At 38.9% G+C, this 23961-nt stretch overlaps 1 protein-coding gene across 1 annotated transcript; it reads right to left on the bottom strand.

Annotated features, from left to right (window-relative positions):
* Nucleotides 1-939: 939 nt before the first annotated feature.
* LOC138210272 (protein-lysine 6-oxidase) lies at nt 940-16748 on the bottom strand. Its single transcript, XM_069169338.1, has 7 exons — nt 16213-16748; nt 12256-12364; nt 10783-10914; nt 9041-9197; nt 7625-7720; nt 4871-4986; nt 940-2882 (listed from the first exon to the last, which is right to left on the bottom strand). The coding sequence occupies exons 1-7, from the start codon at nt 16736-16738 to the stop codon at nt 2876-2878; spliced, it is 1143 nt and encodes a 380-aa protein (XP_069025439.1). The 5' UTR covers nt 16739-16748; the 3' UTR covers nt 940-2875.
* Between the last annotated feature and the right edge of the window lie 7213 nt (nt 16749-23961).

Here is a 23961-nt window from a genome sequence, read left to right on the forward strand (position 1 = left end):
TAAGAACAACTTTATTAAATAGTGGTCTAGGTGCTACAGAAATTGTCAAGGTTGACTCCATCCTAAGCATAGTATCTGACACTAAACAAAATCTGTTCAATTAAACCATCAAGTTTGAACAATGTTAAAATTTTAGTACCTGGATTTTCAATTTGTGTGTTTCAGATTAAAAACATGTTAAAGAACTCGAGCAGCACTGGGCTGTAATGGTGTCCCTCATATTTTTGTCAAGCCGTGCTAACCTGTTTGAACCATGGCAAAAATATATTTTGTCTTCCCTTTGGTTTGACCAGCATTTTTCATCCATTACAATTGAGTGTGCTTCTTGGAAAAGATAACAATATGCTTTGCTTTTTATAGAATCTCTTAGACCCCTATTGTTAATTAAAAGATAAGACAACAAAGGGTTGAAAATAAGAACTGAGGGGAGTAATAAATTAGAATAAAGATTTGAGGATGTTGGCTTTTTTTTCAGAACTAAAAGCTGTTGCAAAGCCCCTATTAACCACTTTTGAATATAAATATTACTTGACATCAAATTCTTGTCCTGACATTGTAAAATATATCTTATGTGAACATTGACGTTATAGTTTAGTTATGTCTTGTTCTGTATCTAACATGTTTGAAAAAACAGAACCTGAAGGAATTTTAACTTTTAAAGTGCACGGTAACCTCAAGTGATTATCATAATATGATATTCATATAAAATCAACCAGGGAATTACACAGTTTGCCATTTATTATACATGGGTATACAAGTTATTAAAAATAGGTTCAGTCTAGGTGCAGAGTCCTGATTTATAATCCAATCCACCAGTTGGTGGAAATGCACTACATCTGTCATCCGTCAAAAAACATCAAAATGTGAAATGTAAAAACGTAGTGAATGGAAAGACATTCTTGTCAACAGTGAGTCAACACATTTAAGTCACAGAACGTGTTCACATTCAAGCAAACTTTATTAATATGATATGAAGCAGTTATGCAGCGTGATAACATGAGGCGTAAGCTCGCCTATATACAGCTTTGTAGGTATGTAAGGTTACAGGTTGTCAGGCGCACACACGCACACTGTGAACTGTGTTTACACTTTCGATACAATGCACAGCAGAAACACACATTTGCTTGTAAGACTTATAGCAGGATTTCCACAGGAAGATCATTATGATCCTCCTGTAAGAATTTTATTGGTTAAAATCAATTTGGGTGAAAAAGTGAAAAGTGAAAAAAATCAAATATCTAATCTATAGCACTGATAAAGCATAATGAGTGATATTAAATCTTAAAAGAGGTTTAAAACAGAACTGCTGTGTCGATTTTCTCTAAAATTCTCACTGGAATGAGTAAAGTTAAAACACATCAGATGAGCCTGGTTCTGACAGAGGATTCTTCCTGTTAAAAAGGAGTTTTCCTTCCACACTGAGGGAGACTTTTCCTCCCAGTTATTGCTCGTGTGGGAATGGTTGAATAGTTGAGATTCTCTCCATAATGTTGAAATATTCTGTTGCAGGGACTATGGTAAGTGCCTTGAAGTAACTTGTGTTGTAATTTGGCGCTATATGAATAAAATGGAATTGTATTTAACATCTTGTTTTAAAACAAAGTCAATTAAACAGAGTGAAGATGCAAGTAAGTAAATGTTTGTCTTTGTAATCGCAAAAATTATTTTTGTGTGATCATGACAAAGTGGTTCTGTCAGCTTGTTGACAAGTTGGAAAAAACTGAAGAGGCTTCTTGAGTAAGACGACCTTCACTAAAGATGCCTCTCTGTTATTAAAATAATATTTCCTTGACATCTTTAAATATTTATGTGATCTCAAAAAAAACATGACTAGATCAAAACCTACTATACAAACTTTTGATTTGAAACAAAGGCTTTAAATTTGAAACGAGGGTTTTAATTTGATACAGATACAGGAACTCATGGCACAAAGCAAACAATGGTGACTTCATTGAACACATTTTTTCAAAACATCCTTTCTGTCTATTTTGGTATCATACTGATGTGTGTTTGGTTTTTTTCCAGTTAAGTTTGGTTTCAATTACATTGCCATAAAAAAAGGGGGGGGGGGGGTGATGTCAGGATTGACAGCTGCTGTGAGTGAAGTAGTCGCAGAGTTTAAAGTTGGCTCGATATATGGGTGGGACCTTAACACAGCAACTGTCACTGTTGTATAGTAAAAGGAAGTGGACACGCGTCTATAAACTATAAGGCACACTGGGACATTTAATGGAATTGAGTCATTATTAATACACCTTTGCATTACTGTGACAAGTCAAAATATCTGCCATTAAAAAGATCTATGGGTCCAGCCAAAAAAGGCTCATGTGATCTTAATATAACCAAACCAAAAAAAAAAAAAAAAAAAAAAAAAAAAAAAAAATAGATATAATATAAAGGCTTAAAAGATATATAAAAAAATGCATTCTCCTCCCTGCTTTGTCATTGTTTCTAAACCAAAAAAACATCCATCTAATAGCCTTATGGTCAAAATTCTTTCAGTAAGTAATATGTTGTAAAAACTCATTTTGCAATGTAAGAAATAACAAGAAACCAGTCACTAGAGCTGTCTAATAAATGTATTAGTAAGTACAAAGTCTCTAAATATTGAAATAATCTAATCACATTTAGAACCAGAACTGAAATCCTGAAATTCACCCCCACCGACCTTCATACACACTCACACACACACACACACACACAAACACACATACACTTTGCATTTAATATAAATTGGTCATCTGTGGTGCCACAGAATCTCGTTAGAATTGTAGTATTTAAGTCGTGTGAACAAACTGTAACATTCACTCCTGTGTTGCTCTGCCTGTGTCTTTCGTCTTGTGTTCATCTTCAAGCTCGTATCCGAGGATTCATATCAATAGCTGCAAGAAAGCAGAGACAACCATCGTTGATGGATAGACCACATTAGCTGGGAAATCATACTGAATTGTTGACATTTAAAAGAGTAATGATATGGAGAAAAAAAAAAAAATCAAATAAAATGTCTTTAATATTAATATATCTGAAGGTTACATTTGCATCAAATTTTGGTCATTAAAGAAAAAACAGTGAACTTCTCCTGCACTGCCATTTAGAAAGATGCTCTGTCTTAAAAAAAAAAAAAAAAAAAAAAAAAAAAGTTCATATACGCAAATTTTGGGGTCCATCTGATATTTAATTGGGCTTCAGTGTAGCTTTATTGTTTGGGGAGAAATGCTATCCAGAGCAAAGTCAGGAAAGAAGGAGATACTCCATAGTTACAAAAGAATCCCTGCATGTATTGATCATTGTCAATTAATTTATCTAAAAATGATCTATAGGGTGATAAATCTATTGATGGATTTTGGTATAAAGCTTTTTTCAGAGCATGTGATCGCCAAAACAGTTGTGCTGTTCTGTACACATAAGAAGAATTCCTCTCCTACTTTTGGTAACTGGTATCAATGCAGAACACGTGGTTGTGGCTGGAGGACCTAACTCAAGGGATCCAGACCACAAACCAAAGATAAATCCACATATGTTGCAAATCGAACCTGCTGGTTAAATTACAAATATCCAATCAAAACCTGTTAACAATATGGTCTCTGGAAATAAAGAGTCATTCCTTCAGGAATCCTGAAAAAAAAAACAATAAGGCAGTAACAAATACCAAAACAATTTTTTTTTTACAAATCATCTTTTTCTGTTCCAGAATTTTTGTGTCATTCTGGTTTTGAAACAGAGCTTCTAAAAAAAAATGGAGGAAGACTTTCTCACTAAATAACTACATTAATTTACTTACACAAAGATGCTATAAAGCCGAACTAGATTTTTGAGTGTCTTTTATTTTTTATTTCGTCATTACAGCTCAAAATAACAAATACTTTTTGTGATGATAACTGGAAAGAAAAACTTAACTGTAAACCGTCTATCGTGTGGTGTTACAAAAAATTAAATCACATAATTTTTCATATTTTCCAGAATTACAAATATTATTCTCACAAAAAATACTATTATTAAATTAGATTTTATCTGCATCACATTTTGGTAATTTAATTTTCACCCGTTTAAAGCTAATATACACTAACCACCTATTTATATTCTTAGCCTTACTTTAATATTTGAAAATTATCTCTACAGTTTCTGTATTTTAATTGTGACCATTTTGTTTACATTTCACCCTGTGAAATAAAATGTTTTGCTTTACTATAACAGAATTTACCAGCAGGTATCGGCGTCTCATTTAATTTCATATAAAGTACCTTGGTCACTTTGGTTGTTGTATGTTTTTATTGTTACATATTTATACTCTTTTCATTTTAGCTTTATATTTTTGCACACTGTGGGACTGTGAGAAACAATATTTCGATCTCTCTGTACATCTTGTACATATGATGAATTGACAATAAAGTTAACTTTGACTTAAATCATGGTTCTGATGATGTTGTTAAAGCAGCTGATATGGCTTTCTGTTTTCTGTTGTTTAATGATCACATGTTCAAATGAAGGCCTAGATACCAGAATTAATTGGCAGATTTGTCATCTTATTGATTGTAAATCAGGTGAATTTTGTTGTTGTTTTTCCCTGTCTTTGTTTTGGAGATTATAGACACATGCCATTATCTCTGCAAGAAAAACCCAATAAAGCTGCAGTGATAAGAGAACGGGACTATCAGGTAGATCCCAGACAGGGTGACCCGATGAGTGGTCAGGCGCAGACCACACGGGCATCGAGTTTCCTGACCAACCGGACCTATACTGCTCGTCATTTCCCTGTTCTCTTAAAAATGGCAAAATATAACCTTTGAAAAAAGAGATAAGACTCCATTCCGAACTTTGTGGTGAAGCCCAAGGGTCTGGGCGTCTAAGTGAAAAGAATAATGTTTCTTACGCCGTCATGGTGCATCCGGAGACGTGCGCAGCGGTGCCGGTGTACTGCACGTCACATCGAACGATGTTGTTGTTGAAGTTGGACTCTGGAACCTGCTGCCTGGGATTCACTGTCAGCTGTCAGAACGACACCAAAATATTGCAACAATCATCAGTGCAGGAGGACCCTTCTGCTGAAGCAGAACATTCAAAGATGCTGTTTTTTGTTCTTCCCTATTTTTCCATGTAGTCCTACTTTTCATGTGGATGTCATCTCTAGGTCTTAATAGTGAATTTGACACAAAGTTAATGACAGCAACATCACTGCCGGTGGTGGATGGTTGTTGAAAAGAGAATGAAGCATGAATATGTTGGATTTATGTTCAAGAAATTTTTTGAAAAATGGAGAATTGAGATCTAAAAAACTATGAAAATGATGGCTGGAGCTGCAGAGTAGGGCTTCATAACAATAATAATAATAATAATAACTACTATTTATTATAACAGCTAAGCTTTTGACCTATTAACTCTGCCACCATAACTGTGTTGTCATGAAATGCTTCTGCTGTGCACTGTACAGTTTCTGTCACACAGCAAATGTTTTTCTATCATATCATGTATTGTCTCATGTATCCTGTTTGTGGGTCCATTCATTTATGCCTGCATCAGAAATTGCCCCAATGGGATACATACAGTTTATTTAAATCTATTTGAATTGAGCATGCTGTGAGGGAGATGGTGGAAGCATCTGAGCAGGGTCGTTTTTTGGGTTGGTGGAGAAGAAATGGTATTTGGTGGTCATGTATACCATGTATGAAGTCATACTGGTGTGCATGGGGATTGAAGGGAGTAGTTCTGGGACGCCAGGACTGTGGTTGAGAAGTGTCGTGGGCCTAACTTGATGAAACACCAAGTGAAGGGAGGTAAAAGATCTCAGTACACTTCCAACCCCTGCAGACTGGTGCTTGCACAAAGGGGACTCAAATAGGCAGCTGAACTGGCCAAAAAGCTTGTGTAACACACCCTGGTTTTTGAGTTTAGTCAGGTGTTTTCTTCAGAGCTCCCGTAGGCCACATGTATGTTTGCTGAAAGCAGGGACACTGTCGAAATCTGACATTTATGGTTGTAGGTTCTGTCATTGTTTGAATGTGTGGAATAACCTCTCAAAAACTGCAATGCTTACAGAGACAAAAAAATGTTGTGAGAGTGATCATCGTGTCGATGTTCTGATCACACTCTTACTAATGCTTGTTCGTATGGGAATTGTTGAGCTTTTCTTTATAATATTGTAAGGTCTCAGCCTTTGCTTTGTAATATACACTCAGATGATTTATGTTGTGATTAGGTGCTATATAAATAAAACTGAATTCAATTGCATTGACACTGGAGTTTTCGTCCATATGCACACTTTGCATATAGCTCGAGCTGCACAGACCTTTAAAGGTCGGTTAATTGCCAGACTTAAAAGGCAGCATTACTTATTTTCAGGAGCATGTTCGACCTAACTTGTAAACTGAGGTATTTCGCTGGTACATACAGCAATTACCCCCAATACACATCCTAAGGTTTCCACTGATGAGCACTGTGTAGATTTGGAGGAATATGCCGAGACTGCGCACCACATACAAGTGGTCAAAGCTCCCAAGATTAAGTTATAAAAAAATGTTTTAATGCTGCTCAGGTGGCAAAGTCCACCAATCGCAGTAGCGTAAAAGGACTCTGCCTCCAGGTTGTGTCGCATAGAACTCACAAGCAAATCAGGAAGGCAGCACCAGGATAGTGTTTTTTGAAGGGCACTGCTGTGGCTGTAAATAGGTAGAAAGAGCTTCCTTTGTATACAGCTGTGATAGTAATAGTAGGAAACTCTCAGCAAATAAAAAGGGTTCACCAAAATAGAGTAAAAATGTAAAGTCTTTGGAGGAGTAACAGCAGAACAGATTTGGTATTAGTGCAACAGTCATTATGGACGTAAATCTAGATGTCCCAGCCCTGGGAGAGCAAGGTTCCTATGTAATGTAAAAGTTGTTAACCACTCCGTGATAATGGTGTCCTGAGGTACTGTGTCATTCCACCATTGGTGAAAATCAGTGGGCACCTGTTCATAATCTTTTGCGGTGTTGTTAGATCCAGTCGGAGGTAGTCCAATTTGTTTTTTCCAAGGAACAGATGTTAGCAAGCAGAAAGGAGAGAAAAGCTGGTTTATACGAGTTAGCCTTTTAGTCTGGTCGTGATCCCTGCTCGGGAGGAACGCCTCAGTATCATCTCACTGTTTCTGATGCTGTCTTCAGCAGTCGACGGCAGCAGGGAGACGCTGTTGTACGGGCCAACAGGAGTGACTTTCCCCTGCATTGCTAGCTTTAGTATTCAGAGACCATGTTAATAAATCCAGTAATTTTCCCAACTAGCTCGATAGGTGTGTTACCTCATCGTGTGTCCGTAGCACTCCAGGCAGCCAAAACAGGTTAAACGGTGGCAAATTAGTTCCCACTGAAGATGTAAATCTTTGGAACCTCACAAAATTGACAACTTCAAAAGACTCAGTATTTTTGTAAAAACAGCTGGTTACTGTAGTTTTTTTATTAAATGTTACTCAAGTGGAAAGAAATAGGACATTTAATCGGGGTCTGTTCTCATCAGTGATGTTAATCCACATGTAGTTCTTTAATCAGTACTTTTTTTGTGTGTGATAAGGATACTAATAACAAAAAGAACCCCAGTGTGTCTCTCCAAATCTCAAATAATGTAATTTTTTTTTTTTTTTTCTAGTGACTCATACCTTTAGAATATATTTTCCAGGAGAGACGTCGGTGATGTCGATCCACTGACAGTCGATGTCGGCGTTGTAGGTGTCATAACAACCCGGACTTAAACCCTGAACACAAGGGAGAAAAGTCAAACAACTGATATGCTTCAGTGGTATATGAATATCTAAATGTGCACATGCATAACACACTTGTATGGATATTTGAAAACATTTTGGCCTTTGTGTTACTTTTTACCATATGTATTGTATCATACCGTCTGTTAATAATCATTGATCATATCTGTTTTTTGGTTTCTGTTACATTTCTGGAATATGGTCCAGAATATAAAAAAGAGAAGGTAAATCAGTTTCATTTCAGTACAGTAGTAGTCCAGCACTAAGTACTCCAGTACCCAATACATTGATAGAGAAATAATTTAATGATTAATAATACATGTACCAAATAGTTTTAAACAATAATAAATTCAATGTAGAAGCAGCCAACTAGCCTTCTCTGGACAAAAATATTATATTTACTCCTTTGTGCTCCCTATTTTTTTTCCCGTCTCTCTTTTTTGACATGAGTTTCAAATATCATATTTTGGAAAAAGATGAAATTTTATACCAGCTGACGAGAGTTAACAGAGAGTCAGCCAGGCTGTCTTCAGCGTGGGCAGAATCAACACTCACCTCGGACAGTTAGTTCATGAGGTTGGGGTGTCCTTTATGGGACCTTTACTCCACATCAAGGGAATCCGAATAATAGATTGTTATGTTCCTATTATGTTTAATGGCAATATTAATTTCCCCAGTTTAAAGTGTACTCATACGAAGGTGGATCAAAAAGTTCAGAGACCGCTCCCTGTTGCGCGTGGATGGTACGTCGCACTGTTGATGTGCAAGGAGCAGGGGAAGCTATGACTTTTGTGAGGAAGTATTTAAACTTTTGTCGCTTGATCAACATCAGAACCTAAGTTACACGCATTTTTGTGAACAGCGATCCGGTTGTGTCTGCAATTTCTCTTCCACAATCTAAAGCTTTTAGCAGGACTAGTTTTCTACTGTTACGTTTTTACAATCATAATTTAAAACTTAGTTATTACCTTCACTACTTGGTATAAAAAACATAATTTCTGTAGTTTTGAAGCATCAAAATTGAGCTTTCAAATTTCAGGAAAGGAAAACATAGCTACATTTTCTTTAGTGAAACCTACCAGCTCGGGCTGTAATTAGCCACAGAGAAATACATGTAGTTTTGACACGGTTTCCCCCAGAAGTGCAAAACTCTGTACAATAACATTTTTAAGAATTCTAAGATGTCAAAAAGTCAGATTACAGTGTTTTTCTCTGTCGAGTACAACTGTAGTATAGTGCGGTATAAAATGGAAGAGAATCTACGTCTATTCTGTGTGCCAAAAAAGGACTTAAGCAGATGTGTGTGTTTTGTACCTGAGTGTGTGAGGTACAGGCGAAGCGGCGGTAGTATCCCGGGTCACAGGAAGTGTCCTCCAGGCAGAAGCTGGCCTTGTGACCCTCGGCCACCTGATTCTGAGTTTGGACATCCAGCAGCTCGTACAGGCTGAACTCGTCCATGCTGTGGAAATGACTGAACAACAACACCACAATGAAGACGGAGCGGTGGAAGAAGAACTCAGATCGTTAAAGTAAATAAATGCAGCATTTTCAAAAGACTCAGTAGGGTGCAGCATTAAAACTTAAGCAACAGTACAGATGTATCGACAAAAAGTAGCCTGCTTAAAGTATGAAAGTAAAGCTATACGATCTGCATTAAAATGTCCTTAGAGTCTCTCCTCATCTGTCTCTATTAGTTGTGGAGTAAACATAATGTCTATTTTATTGTTACGTTGACAATACCTGATTATACCTCCCGCTGAATGAAATGTCAGTTAAGCCCATACTTGAGTGGTCCCACTATGTGAAATGCTGAATAGCACAAAAAATTGTCTTAAGTGGAATGACAGCAAGACATAGGTGATTGTTTTTGACTACAACTGACATTTAATACAACCACAACAGAAATCTTGGCATTATCTCTGACTTGGCATTGATTTGATAAGAAAAAACTCTGTCAAGGAGGGTTGCTTCTTTAAATTGAAAATATTTCCACACTAAAAATCTTTTCCTCTGTTTCGATAACCTGAAAACATATACCAACCCTTAAATGTCATCAAGACTGAACTCTTGTAAATAACTGTATTTGGATATAGTCTGGCTGGTCCAGATGCTGTAAGCAATACTCCTAATTGGTTCCAGAAAGAGTGAGAGCATTACATGGGGTCGGTACCTCGATATTTTTCTGATCTTCTCCATCCCTGCTCCAACTCCAGGCCTAATTGGTTGTCAGATCAAAAGCTTTTAACTGTTTCCTGTTTGAGTATGTCGGGAGGGTGGGGGGGCGGTTAAGGGAAATCGCGTCTTTGGAAAAGTCTTCCACTTCTAATGAAGTGTTACCTATCCACCAACTTCTACAAATTGTAATTTGTACAGACCTTTGGTTGTTTTTAAATGTGCTCAATAACTTTATTTGACGAGATGACTGTTGGAGCTGCGCAGGGTGGAGACACTTGTAAATAATTGTATTTTGTAGTTTGATAGGAGTCAAGGTTAATTATGTATGTGACATAAGTTAAACCATCAAGGAAGTTAACTCACATATGGTGGAATGAAAAGGTTCCTCAGGACACATACACCTGGTAAACAGTAGTCTGGGCTCCAACCACCCCAGACCTACTCCCTTGGACTTTGTCATTCTTTGCACTATGTTACCTGACATGCTCCTGCCAAACTACAAGTCCAGTAGAGGTCAGAATAAACATAATTATGGATCGTTCTTAAGCTGCTTGCACAGACAACCTACACAGTCTGGTCAAAATGATTGTTGTATTGTATGAAACAGTTTACTAAATATTAAGGTTAACAACTTAATCTGAAAAGTAACTAATAGCTAAAATTGTTAAATAAATGTAGTGTAGGAAATGTAATGTCTTCCAAGTATAAAGTACCATTAAGGGACGATGGACAAGCACCTCAAAATTCAACCTAAGAACAACATCAAGGTAACTGTAGCCTACTTGGTTACTTTCAACTATTGGACAATATTGACATCAATTCATAAACCAACTTTATTTAGCAAAGACATTCATGTTAAATACTTTGTGTCGGCTACCTACTTATGACAGCTGTGCCACTCCCAGGCATATCGAGGTTTACTGGGCAGAAAGTCGGCTGTTCCCTGGTTCTTCACCCTCTGAGGAAATCTCAACAAAACTCTGGTGTCATAATCTTGAGAAGAACGAGCGGAACTGGATGGAGAAAGAGACAAGAAGAGTTAGTATCCAAGTTTTCAGTTCGAAAAATTAATGGTAATAGTCTTTTCCAACTTTTTAAATCCAACTTGAAACGAATGTAAAAAGCAACAGAATGAACACATCGAATAGGTGGCTGATGAGATATTTATCAACAGATATTACACTGCATTTTTCATGATAGCTTTCAGAATAGATAGCTTCCCATTAATATTGTTTTAATGAAATTAGGCACATTTAAAAAATTGTATAGTGCTACTTCCTGCCACTACCTAATGTCAAATATATCAACGAACGCCTTTCTACATTTACTGCTTTGGATATAAAGGGTTTCCATCTGATTTTGCATTCCTTCACATAAGAAATACAAATTAGGCAGCTTATCTCATATCTATAACATACTATTTCATAATTGCAAGATCCGGATCTCTGCCTGTCGGCACTAACATTGGCTAACACGGTAAAGTTAGAAAGATATTGAAGATTGAAGATTTGAACTTCCTGAATCAATAACTCAAAAACTAAACGTTGTTAAAACCCAATCGATGGTTCTTTCCTATTACAGAAAAGTAGTTCTTTAAAAGAAGCTCTCCTTGGAGCTGAAGAAATTACATTGGCCTCTATGCATAGCTGGCTGAGAAGAGTGAGCAGGGACCGTCTGAAAAGTGCACCACCAAAAAAAGAAATGCTACAAAATTATTTAATAACTTAAATCTTATTCAGCGACAATAAAAATTTCTCAAAATGCTACCAAAACATGTACTGTATTCATAAACTATGAGTTGTAGTAGCATACAACCAGCAGGAGACTATTGTTATGTGGAGCGATTTTAGGGACATGACATGGAAAAAGACAGGAATTGACCATCTGAAAAGTGTAAAAACATTATTTTAATCATTTATCTAAATGGGATTGACTACGTAAAATATCACATCACATTCCAGTCTGTGGAATTTTGGATAGGTCTGTTCATGATGTCTTTACCACTGAAGCTGTAAAAATAGCCCTATGTCTGAGCTGGTGGAGTCGCAAGGCACAACGCTGAGACAAAATTGCATTGTACGGCGCATCTTCAATGACACACCCCCTGTTGCGTCATACAGCCTATTTCAGTGCAACCGGGCTCCCATTCATCAACGGCAAATGAAAACTGGCAAAAGCTTGGAAAAAAACCAACCTTGCACCGCACCAAAATGCCACTGTGCCTGGATTTTTGCTACACCGGGTTCAAAAATAGGGTCCCAGGATTTGACACAAGTTGGTTAGGTTCCCTCTAAAGTTAAAATGCACCTGAAAATCTAGTTGAACAACCTACAGTCAGCGGTGTGTTATCTTACGTGGCAAGGCAGTTCTCTTCAGCAGCACAGCGCAGATTGTACATGGGCATTCTTTGGACATAGGTGCCAATCTGCAAGTAGTACGGATCAGGAACCAGATCGGGAAGACCTGCAATCAGGAAACAGTAGATCCACACAAGAGCAATAGGTGGGTTACGTTTAGTCAAAGAAAAGGAAAAAGTATTTTGTCTTTGTAGTTAGAAAATAAACTTTTTTGAGGTGTTTAAGTGCAACTTTCTTTAAAGAAAGGCAAAGTGACAGTCAACTAATATTGCTTCTTAAAATTGCTGGCAATAATGACAATTGACTTCTTTGAGAATAGGCAATTCAAGTTTGAAAAACAAATTTATAGCCTGTTCTGTCTTCTCAATGAAGTTGTTTGTTTTTCTTTTAAGTTGTTCACTAAATTGCGCTCTGAAAGTCTTTAAAGGATTCATTAAATATAGGTTTGCAAGATTTGCAAATCATCACAACCTATTTTATCTGCATTTTACACAGCGTCCCAACTTTTTTGAAAATGGAGTTTTACTTTACTGTCTTAATAACTGATTCACCCTGTTAGAACCATAGACTGTATATAAAAGTGGATGTAGCTTCCAGGTCTGAAAAGTGAGGCCAATGCGGAAGTGCCTTTAGCTGTAATACCACAACGTGTCACTAGAGGTAAAAAGCCTCTGGCTCCATAGACTCCCATTCAACTTGTCTCATGAAATACGACATCAATAAATGTTTTCCACAAGTTATTTTGGTGTTGTTAGTTAAAGGTTACTCCTTATTATTAGTTTTCTGGCGGTTCATCTGAAAATAATTCAGTCATTAATGAGAATGTCAATGCTTTTTAGGTTGTTTTTTAGAGAACGTTGTCCTACTTTTGAGATAAACGTTTGGAGAACAAAAAAAATAAATCCTGCAGAAAAAAATTCTAGAACATTGCATAATATTCTCAGAACCTTTTTAGAACAAAAAAATATATAATTTGAACCCGGTTTTCCATGACTTGAGCTTGTAGGCAGATGAGAAAATCCTTTGCCACCATGTATCTACCTATCATCATGACATCACAGGTGTGTGGCTAATCTGATAGTACCTCCTGGCTCTACCATGGCTCAGTCATGTCTTACTAAAGCTGATATTATACTTCCCACATCCAGGGGTACACGAGGGTCCAGGGTGTCAAATATGGAGAGACGGCGAGCGCAAATCGTGGCAGCGGCAGCTAGTCGTGGTGTTTCCGGTGGCAAGCTCGGGTGGCCACAGCTGCCACGGACCTGCTGCGACTTTTGTCCCAATGTGGGCCAGTTAATGCGGCTGCAGAGATGCCGAGGACATATATTAAATATAGCCTGCCAACATTATACATAGCCTATAGCTAGTTAGCCTATAATTCTGATGTGAGAACATATCTACCTTGAGCCAGTTCGTGACTGGCTGCCACAGACCTGTGGGGTAAACTGCAACAGGTGTGCCACGTGTGCTGACACGATTGAAGCCAGCTGCCGACGCTGCAGACACCTCATGGACATAGCTATTTATATAGTCTGTATAGGTCTTGGGGCAACTATCAATGATGTATAGCTACACTAGAGCTGAAGAGCCTCTCAGCCGGGGAGTTGAAGTATAAAGCTTGATCTTTTACCATTCCAGTTGCTGATGACCTTTCACATATTGACCATGTATTTTAATATTTAAAACAAATAAAAGCAATAAATCTCTGTACAGGGCTTTATGCATACTTAGATGAAAGGCTAAATGACATTCATAAGGTTGCTGGTTTTTCTTTTACTGTTTTGTATTGTTTGTCAGGGACCCCAAAATATATATTTACATATATATATATATATATATTTATATGTAAATATATAAATATGTATATTTTTTAATACTTCTGTATATTTCACCTTTATATTAAGCCCAATTGTTATTCCTTTACATGCATGCGATACATATAAAATTAAAACTGCAAGCAGTGATGTACGGGCCCTCGCACTCCGGCGCGCCGCCTCCCCAAAGCCGTCTCCCCGAAGCCGTCTCCCCGATGTTCAGCGCGCGAGGGACCGCGTATCCCCGCTTAAAGTTTCTATTTTTGTCTCGTTTCCTGTCTCCAGCAGGGGGCGCTGGCGACCCGTTTGGCCACGCCCACTCGCAAAACACATCAGATGTATCGTCTTACCACGCCTGATGTATGTTACACGTTTCGTGAGGTTTCAAGCATTCTTTGACCTTAAACATCAACTTCCTGTGTCACGGCGAGACATCCAACTTTGCCGCATTGTCACGGCGATGCCCATTGACAAAGTCGAACGAATGTCTCAATATATCATCAACTACATGTTTAGGTTATTGTGACCCGACTTTCGTTCACGTGATCAACCAGCTCGACGTAGAATGTGAAAGTATGAAAAGTGTCATTTCCAGTGGCCAACAGGGGGCGCTATGACTATGAGCGAATATTACCACACAGGGGTCTTCAGGGCGAGGCTGTTATCATACCTGTGATGTTTGGAGAAGGTCGGTCCATGTACATAAGATTTAAAGCAACTCGTAGTTTCACGGCGAGATCTCAAAATGGCCACCACGCTACGGGCACACCCATCGATGAAAACAAATTATTTATACAACTTTTAATCCCAAACATGTTTTCTATCCATAGAACCTAAATTCAAGCCGGTGGGACAAAATCCCTAGGACAAGTTCGACAAAGTACAACGTGTAAGAATTGCCCAAAATGGCGACTAAATTCAAAATGGTGGACTTCCTGTCGAGTTGATGGTGCAATGTAACCTTTTTGTCTGTCTAGGTGTGATACACGTGTCCACCGGATTTCGTGAATTTAGGTAAATGTGGTCGCCGGGGCATCTCTTTAGGGGGCGCTCTCGAGCCCACTCGAGACTCCACTAGAATACGAAATATTTCGCCGGGAGACATGTGTATCCACTTTCATGAGTTTTTGAATATGATAAAGCCTCCAAAAAGGCAAATCACTTTACGTAAGAATAAGAACGTCTAACGACTAACGAACGACATCTTTACGAAAAACAATAGGGCTTTCGCACCGATTCTTGGTGCTCCGGCCCTAATAATATGTTCTGGCTGCCCCAGCAGGTGTATGCGTTGGCTCTGCATGGACATCTGCGTACCTCCAATCTGTTTGTGACTATGCAGACATGCCCAGAATTTGGGAATAAATGAGAAAAGGAAAGTGCATACGTGCAGTTGGTACCCTTGTAATGTGGTGGTGGGCACAACAATTTTGAGGTATTCGTATGTCAATAAAGCCGATGCAGACACCCTCCTTGTGTCACGCTGACCCTTGTGTAGTTGCAGACACAAAAAGTATAACAATACCTGCTTGAGATGAAATTCAGTGGAACAAAATAGCAAGATTATAACAGAGTAACACAAACATTATAAACTGTGTAATGGTGCTTTATATCGGGGTTTTTCACCTTTACAAATTATCATAACAGTCATGTTGTATTAAAAGGATTCCATAATAAAACATTTGCAGGAATCATGAACCAGAAGACTAAAGAAAGTGAAACACCTGTCTTTCCTTATAGCATCAGAGATTGAGGGATATATGCAACACAAATAATGAGCCTATAAACTGGCATTTAGACCCTCACAAGACTTTCATGACCTTGAAGGTAAACTCATAAACAGAGTGTGAACATCTTTGTTGAGAAGAAGGGACAAATTTGCTTGAATTGTTTTTTAATAAATATTTAATCGTTTCAGGTTTTGTATTTGTTTAGGGTGTTCTGACAAAAAAAATATGGTACACATTTACTAGCTTATTTAGATAATATTTTACAGATTTTTGGTCATGGTAGCATGTGATGATCTGTCTGTGATGTCACATGAAGCCAGTTTACTTAAAAAATAAAAGGCAGCTAGAGGCCTATCTAAAAGTAAAAGGGTCAATCAAGTTTTTTTTTTGTTTGTTTGTTTTTTTACCGTTCTGGTGGTAGCTGGTACCATATCCGTGCCGGGGCTGGGTCTGAGGTCTTGGCCTGAAGTACGAGTTGTAGTAGTTATAATAGGGGTAGTAGTTGGAAGCCTTGTACGGGTTGTAGGGATCATCTCCGACCATCATGTCCTCCCGTCTCACCGGGGCAGAACCGCCGTCGCTGCCGGGCGGGGTTTGCTGGGGCCCCTGCCGCTGACGCGTCATCACTCGTAACTGCGCGGTACTGCTGGCGGCCGGGACACGAGGGGAGCCCCGGGAGCCCTCAGGGACCGTGTCGTTGGCGCTGCCGAGGACAACCACGGGGTTTTCCCGTCGGGGCGACCCGGTTTGCCTCCTCGTGTACTGATGGCTGCGACTGAGGATGCTGAAAACCTGCCCGTTGTGTTGCCATGTCAACCCCCGCCGGAGTGCAGCAGTATCAGCCTCTTGAGTGCGAACTCCATGCAGAAAAGTAAAGAGGAAAAATATATGCACAAGAGACAACAGCGAGGCGTCACGGAAAAGCTGCTTCATGTTAAAATAAAAAATCTGTAATAAATCTTTAAAAAAAAACAAACAACGATTTATCTCTTGACCGTACAGCTGCTGATCCCAGAGTTCGTCACAAATGTTGGAGCCCAGATGCTCATACCACTGCTGAAAAGGAGCGAGCGAGCGAGAGGGAGGGAGGGAGGGAGGGGGCGGGGTGAGGTGAGGTTGGGGGTGAGTTTCTTTTCTTTTTCTCTTCAAATTGGACATATGGCCTTTGGGGCTTTTTTTGAGACTTTACAAAACACAAAACATAAAAAAGCAGAAAAATACTAAATCTGATTTGGCTTGAGATTTTCCTCATTAAATGTTTGAAGGTATCACCTCAGTTTTGCAGTAAAGGAAATGCAAGACTGGACCAGTGGTGTCTTGTGAACCACCCCCCCCCCCCCCCCCCCCTCACCAAGACTTTTATTTTGAATTTTTCAGGCCACACAATTATAGTTGGAGGCAGCCAAACCAAAACTGCAGCAGCAGCAGCACCTTAAGAACACCATGTGACAGAGAGAGGACAGCATTAGCTTCAAATCCTGATGGGTGATCCAGAATTTAACACAAGATTTTTTTATGGAAATTTAAAAAAAATTCAGATGTCCTAGTGTCTACAAATGCACCATCTGGAAAAGTTAAAAAGATGTATGGCAAAATAATTTTCTGAAAATAAAAACTGACTAAATGCTGATGCATAAAAACAGAAACCAGTGGCTGCGTGGAAGGAAAGCCATCATTAAGTCAGATGAGGATATTTTGAGCAAAAACAGCAGTAAAATGTTATCAAGGTTCAGTAGAGAAGATGCAGCTAAAACAGTTTTTTTTTTTTCAAATCTAAGCTCCGACCTATTGTCTCCTCTTCACAGAGTGAGGTGTAATTAGAGTCAGGCTTTGGTCAGAGCTTACTGAGATCTGAAGATACTGAACTCTGACTCAAAACTACATTGAGAGGAATCAAAGTTGATAAAAAAAAATAAAAAAAAACTCTCAGGTCACCAAGAGCTTCAATATGCTCCAGTTCCTTCAGGTTATTAATTAAATGTCTGCAGGTATTTGTTGCATAAATGGGTATTTACTAGATTTATGGTACTAAAAATATTTTTTTTTTAAATGTGAACCTATAAGTCTCTACAGCTAATCTTGTACACTAGTGTTTTTTTGTTTTTTTTAAACAGGAACAGTACATCCCATTCAAGATGCTTTTGTTTGGTTTTATTGGACAAAGTACCCTCTCTCTCCTGCTGAGTGCTTATGGTGCTCTTAAAAAAAAGAAGCTGGAATTGAAGCACTTACCAACTGAGACGTTTTCTCCTCTTAGAACACTAAAAACACACAACCTGCCACCCACAGAGCCACAACAATTTCTGGTCAGACCAATATGTCCCGAAGTCTTTTCATTAATTTATTTTTTTTCTGCTAGAAGATTGTGTACATTCCATGTGGACTCAAAGTTGCAATGTAGCACATAACTTGTGAATATTAGTTTTAGTTATAGTCCCGGGTGTATTTTTTCTTTTGTTCAGTTTTAGTTATAATTAGGTAGGTAGGTATGTACTTTATTAATCCCCGAAGGAATTTTTTTTAATTACAGTTCATTGGATCAATTTGTAATGTTCATGAAAAAAAAAAAGAGCCCAAAATGTTTTGACCTTTTATTTTTGCTGGTTCACTTTTCTGCTAAAAGCTTAAGGGAGAAAAATAAAAAAAAATTATAAACACATTGATACACCGTGTTACAGTCATGTTTACAGTGTGCATTTACATCAATGCTTACTCCTCTTTCAGTTCAATTTCCTCATCGTTTTTCTTTTAATCTCTATGTTGAGGTCCACATACTCCACTTTTTGTTATTATTTATTTATTTTTTTTCTTAGAAGTTGCCAACTTTTTTTGTTTTTGCAGACGTGTACTTTATCGATCCCTGATAGTTTGGACATTAAAAAAACATTAAAAAAAAAAACTTTAGTTAGCATAGCAGGAATTGTGCAAGGTGTGGGTGTCCTTCAAGCAATATTCAGTATGTTGGCAGACTGTACAGCATTTTATCTTAGCACCACATGACTAACTTTTCCATACTAACTAGTCCATTATGGACTAGATAAGTATTTTCACCATCCATCCAGCCTTCTGGAGTGCAGCGACACAGTTTCCTCCTGCTACACAGTCACATCATTCCACTCGATATCTCCTGCAGAATTACCTTCCACCTTGCCACTTTCAAGAAATTGGATTGACCAAGTGTTTAAGGGTGCCAAGCCTGCCTTATTATTATTCTCACTGGATTAAGGTTATTGTCTGGTGGCTCCACCACAGTGGTGGTGTGTTGCCGGACACCGTGAGACAATGTCAGACAGTTCACATATGACAAATAGTTTTGTTCCATATGCAGTTATACCTACCTTTTATGCAATTTCTTAAGGTGGGATTGAGGCAGTGGCTGTCAGGAATTACACAGCTGCCAGACTAAGACTAAAGGTTTCACAAATTTAGTTTTCTATGTCATACTTCTCATCAATCCAAATCCACCACACAAAGGAGGTAAAAAATATATTAGAGATTTATAATTGATACAAATAATAATGTGAGCAAATAAATAACTCCTCGAAAGATATAGTTATAACTTCAGTTAAAATCATCGGGTGATAAATTGTATGCTTGTTATTGTCTGCCACGCCTCCTTATGCTCTTTAATAATCGCAGCAGTATTTCCTTTTTACATTTTTTTTTTTACATATTTTGTGGTTTACCTCTTCATCTGCCTCCACTAAAAGCTGTTTGCTCATCTAGAGTAAAGAATGCTGCACTCCATTGAGGACTGTCTAAGAGGAGTTTCCTCCAGCGTAAAAGTCTGGATTGTGGCGCCGGTCGGCTCCTTCATTCATAAGTAACTGCAAAGCGGACTGTCAAAGGGAACGAGAGGAGCTGATTTGATTGGCAATGATTGAAGTCAACTGAGACGCACCCTCTAATTATCTATTTCTCCTTACTTCACCACTGCGCTGCACTCTGCAAGAGTGTTCACCAAAACCTTTCAATACAGGCGGGGATTTCTTTTTGCCAGCTTTCCTTCCTGCATTTGGTAGCTGCAGGTGCGTTGCTTTTAGGGTTAACTTCTTCATATTCTTCTAATATTGTAGTTTTCTCCTTGTTTGTAAAATATGCTGCTCTGCTGCCAGTATACTTGTCCATGTTTGTGATTGGCCAAGACGCTACAAAAAAAAAAACCCTTGTATGTAAATGTTCTCCTAGCTGGATTGGGAAACTGGGTTGTTTGTGAGTAGTTAACGTGCGGGGTGAAGCAATTTCAATGTACCCAGGCTTTCTTTGTCTGAGCTTGACCAACATTTTAGTCTTATCCTCTCACCTACAGAGGTGTGAAACAGACTGAGGAGCAAATAAGAAATGGGAGGTGGGTTTACTGTCATATCTGATTACAAGTGCAGTGCTTTTGTGCTTCAGTCTGTTGTTGGATGATATCAGTGAAAAAAAACAATGAAATTAATCTATACCTCATATAACAATCGTTGGTAATGACATTTTTTCGAGAGAATTAATTGATCAGTAGGTGGTACTTTTGTATGTTTTGATCCAATATCTCCAACATAACCTGCTCCAGACCACAGTGATATAGCCACGTTAAAAGAGAGCCAGCTTCGTGGCACTGACAACCCTGGCTTTAGTCTCAACATACGCTCGCTAACCAATTTACAGCTTCACTGGACACACCCTCATGCTCCACCCCGGCCCCTCTACTTCTTCAGCTGCTAGTTTGCAATAGCTTTCTCTTTTCATCTCACTCGCGACGCTGACATGATTCAGCACGAAGCAGGCCCCGCAGTGCTGTTGAGAGCGAGCAAAGACGAGCAGCGTGAGGCACTGTAGGCAAAGCAACGCAGGGTAAGGCGAAGCCCAGTAGGCAAAGCAGCACCGTTCTTAGGAGTGAGCAGGGTTAGCTGTAGCCACTTTCTGGCAAAGTTCTGTACCGCCCCAGCCAAAAGTCCCCTGTAATACAGGATGAACATCAAGTTAGCAAAGTAATAATAATTACCACCAAAGTATATAAAACTAACATAATAAAATCACTTACCGATCAGGCAACGTTTGTCCACTCCAGAAGGGGAGAGGAGGGCATGTTGCACTACTACTGGCAGCTATGTAAACAAAATGTGGTTACGAAACGTAACACAATAATACAATAAAACCACGAGTAATCGAGACCTACCGACATTGATCCGCGGGTGAGTCACCTGTGCAGGATGAGGGGAGCCCAAGAGATCATCTACAAAATCGCAGAAAGCCAATGTAACACAAAGCACAACTGAGAGAGACACAATATGGCAGCACTTGTGCATTTCAAGGAAATGCTGTATGAGGAGTCTGCAGCATTAGTTGAAGAGAGCCATGACATTGGATGTATCCCATCTCTCCAAATGTCCATCAGGCTCAAAGACTACATCCTTGTTCAGAAGGCTTATGCACCCAGGCCAATGTACAAGGAAGTTGACGAGTACATCCAGGAGTTGCTTCTAAAAGGTTGATTTGTGAAGTAACAGTTGCCATATACGTGTGTGAGAAAAAAGGATGGGTCATTGCGTTTCTGTGTCGATTACCGGCTTTACCTGGGAAGGGACCAGAACAGCTCAACATGGAGATTTAGCATGGGTGGCAGCCCTCAACTTGACAGCACTGCTGCAGGCACCCTCAGGACACTTCCCAGTGATCAGCCGTGATGCGCTTGTAAGTGAGCAACAGAAAGGCCCTGTGATTGGAAGCATTTTGGAGTTAAAGATGAAGAGTTCTGACATAACTGAGGAAGGGCGCAGGACACGCAGGACAAGCCCACAAGAAAGTTGTCACGAGAATAGAGCAGACGACACTTAAAGAATGGTCTTCTCTATAGGGAGAGCCCGGGTCGCGAACAATTAGTCCTGCCCGCCACTTATAAAAAAAAAAAATCCTCACACATCTACATGACAATATGGGACATGTTGGTGTGGAAAGAGTCCTAAGCCTGGTGAGAAAAGAAAAGAGAGATTGAGGAGTACATCACCAAAAAGTGTAGCTGTATAATGCAGAAAAAAAACAGTAACACATGATAGAGCACCGATGGTGAGTCTTACATCACATTCACCTCTTGAATTCGTATCTATTGATTTTCTCTACCTTGAGACCAGTCGAGGGGGATATGAGTACATCATGGTGGTGGTCGACCACTTCGCACAAGCATACCCAACCAAAAACAAGGCTGGCAAGACAGCAGCTGACCAGATCTTCAGCGATTTCTTCCCTCAATTTGGGTATCCAACTAAACTCCATCATGATCATGGTCGGAGAGTTTGAGAATGAACTGTTCAGGACTCTGAGACAGCTGTCTGGTGTGAATCATTACAGGACTTCCCCATACCATCCACAAGGCAATTGGACTTTGTTACAAATGTTTAGGACATTAGGAGAAATACAGACAGAGAACTCGAAGGATCACCAACATCATTCATGCATACAACTGCAAGAGTCGACTGGCTACTCATAATATTACCTGCTCTACAGCCAACAGTCAACATTCAATGCTATTATGACAAGCGAAACAAAGGAGTGACTTTTCAGCTTGGAAACAGAGTTCTGGTCCGCAACCTTGCTGAATGAGGAGATCCATGTAAAGTGAAACCCTAATGGGAAAGAAAAATTGACATTGTTAGCTGGACTCGAGTCTGAAAGAAAAAAATGTAGTTAAAGAGAAAAGAAAATGTGTTTATGTCACCCATTGTTGAACCTGAGTCTTGCGAGAAACAGGTGCTGCTGCAGGCAGATGATTCAGATGGGGAAGTCCATGAGCCTGGGCCCGACATCCAACCTGCACTAAGGAGGTCGAACAGAGAAAGGCAACCTGGCCAAATGTTTACTTAACCCCTCCCTTGGTCAACCAACCTACCAGCCACAACTCTTTGTTAGTGATATAGGGACACATCAAAAATTGTATACATACCACCCACAGTCATACTTACATTCAATCCAACCCACACACATCATCCCAACCACATACCTCCCAGTCACTTATCTCATTAACTGCTATCAATTAGGTGACAGTATTCGTATGGGGTATCTGCAACACACTTTAAGATCTTGGGTACCTCATACACTTGTAAGGTCTCTTTATTTTGTATGTACTGTATATTGTTGAGTTGAAAAGGGTTTCAGGAAAAATAACAGTCAAGTGTCGGGAGCCACATGTGTTTGTTGGGGAGCGTGTGTAGCACCCAAAAATATGACCACATTTATGTTAATTTCTCATTTAATTTGTCATTATTTCATTTTTAGCGACTTAATATGTAGGACATGAGTTTAGGCATTTCAGAAATAATAACAGAATGTAATTTAAACACATAGACTGTAAGAGAGACAGTAAAGAATTACACCGCCTCTGGAGGAACTGTTGACACTGAAGCAGTAGCGCAGGTTGCTTTAGGCAATCTGACAGAAGAACTGAACGCTTCCTTTCTTCATTGCTGCTGAATTTTACCCGTGTCCTACAGGTTAATACTGGTGAAAACTGCCAATGCTCACTCTTGGGAAACCAAAACTGCATATGCACACAAATGTTATAAGGGTTTGCGATATTATTTTGAACGTGACATGTTGACATGTAAATATAGGAAACAGGAATGTTGTAGATTGAGCGTTTTGTTTACTACACTGAAGATCCGTTTAAAGCTTATACAATGTGAGTAATTTTAGTTCAGAACAAATGCCTTGAGTTTCACAACAGATGTAAAGAGAGAGTTGCACATTAGTTAATGTTTTAATGAAAATGCATCGAGTTTAAAGCTGCACATGTTGCTGTTTGAATGTTCTTTATTGAACTTGTTTTGTATTTCTGTGCGATTTTCAGGTCCATCATAAGTGCTGAGGTAAAATCTATTTTGAGACAGCTTAAGTTGTTATAAATACAGTTGAGTATTGCTGTAAATTGCACTGTATCTTTATAGTTGCCCCATATCACTCATGTATACGCGATATGTGTACTTTATGTTGCTTGTAGTGAAATACTGTGAGAAGTATACTAAATATGTATCATGCTAAGTTGCTGTGAATGCATTGTGTCAAGAATTGTAAGAAAACCAGACCTTTTGACACATGCATTTAAGAGACTGTGGGCCTGATTTACTAAAGGTTTGTGTGTGTAAAATCACGTGCAAACTCCACAGCAAAAAAAAATGCCC

The sequence above is a fragment of the Embiotoca jacksoni genome, unplaced genomic scaffold (genome assembly GCF_022577435.1).
Source record: "Embiotoca jacksoni isolate LCO1_2020_lvr unplaced genomic scaffold, fEmbJac1.0.p SCAF_44, whole genome shotgun sequence".
Taxonomy (NCBI): Eukaryota; Metazoa; Chordata; class Actinopteri; family Embiotocidae; genus Embiotoca; species Embiotoca jacksoni.

Coding starts and splice junctions, on each gene's coding strand:
- LOC138210272 (XM_069169338.1), bottom strand. CDS start 16,738: ATGAAGCAGCTTTTCCGTGACGCCTCGCTGTTGTCTCTTGTGCATATA. Junction 12,365..16,212: donor TACCAGCTACCACCAGAACG/GTAAAAAAACAA, acceptor TCCTGATTGCAG/GTCTTCCCGATCTGGTTCCT. Junction 7,721..9,040: donor CCTGTACCTCACACACTCAG/GTACAAAACACA, acceptor CCTTGTGTTCAG/GGTTTAAGTCCGGGTTGTTA.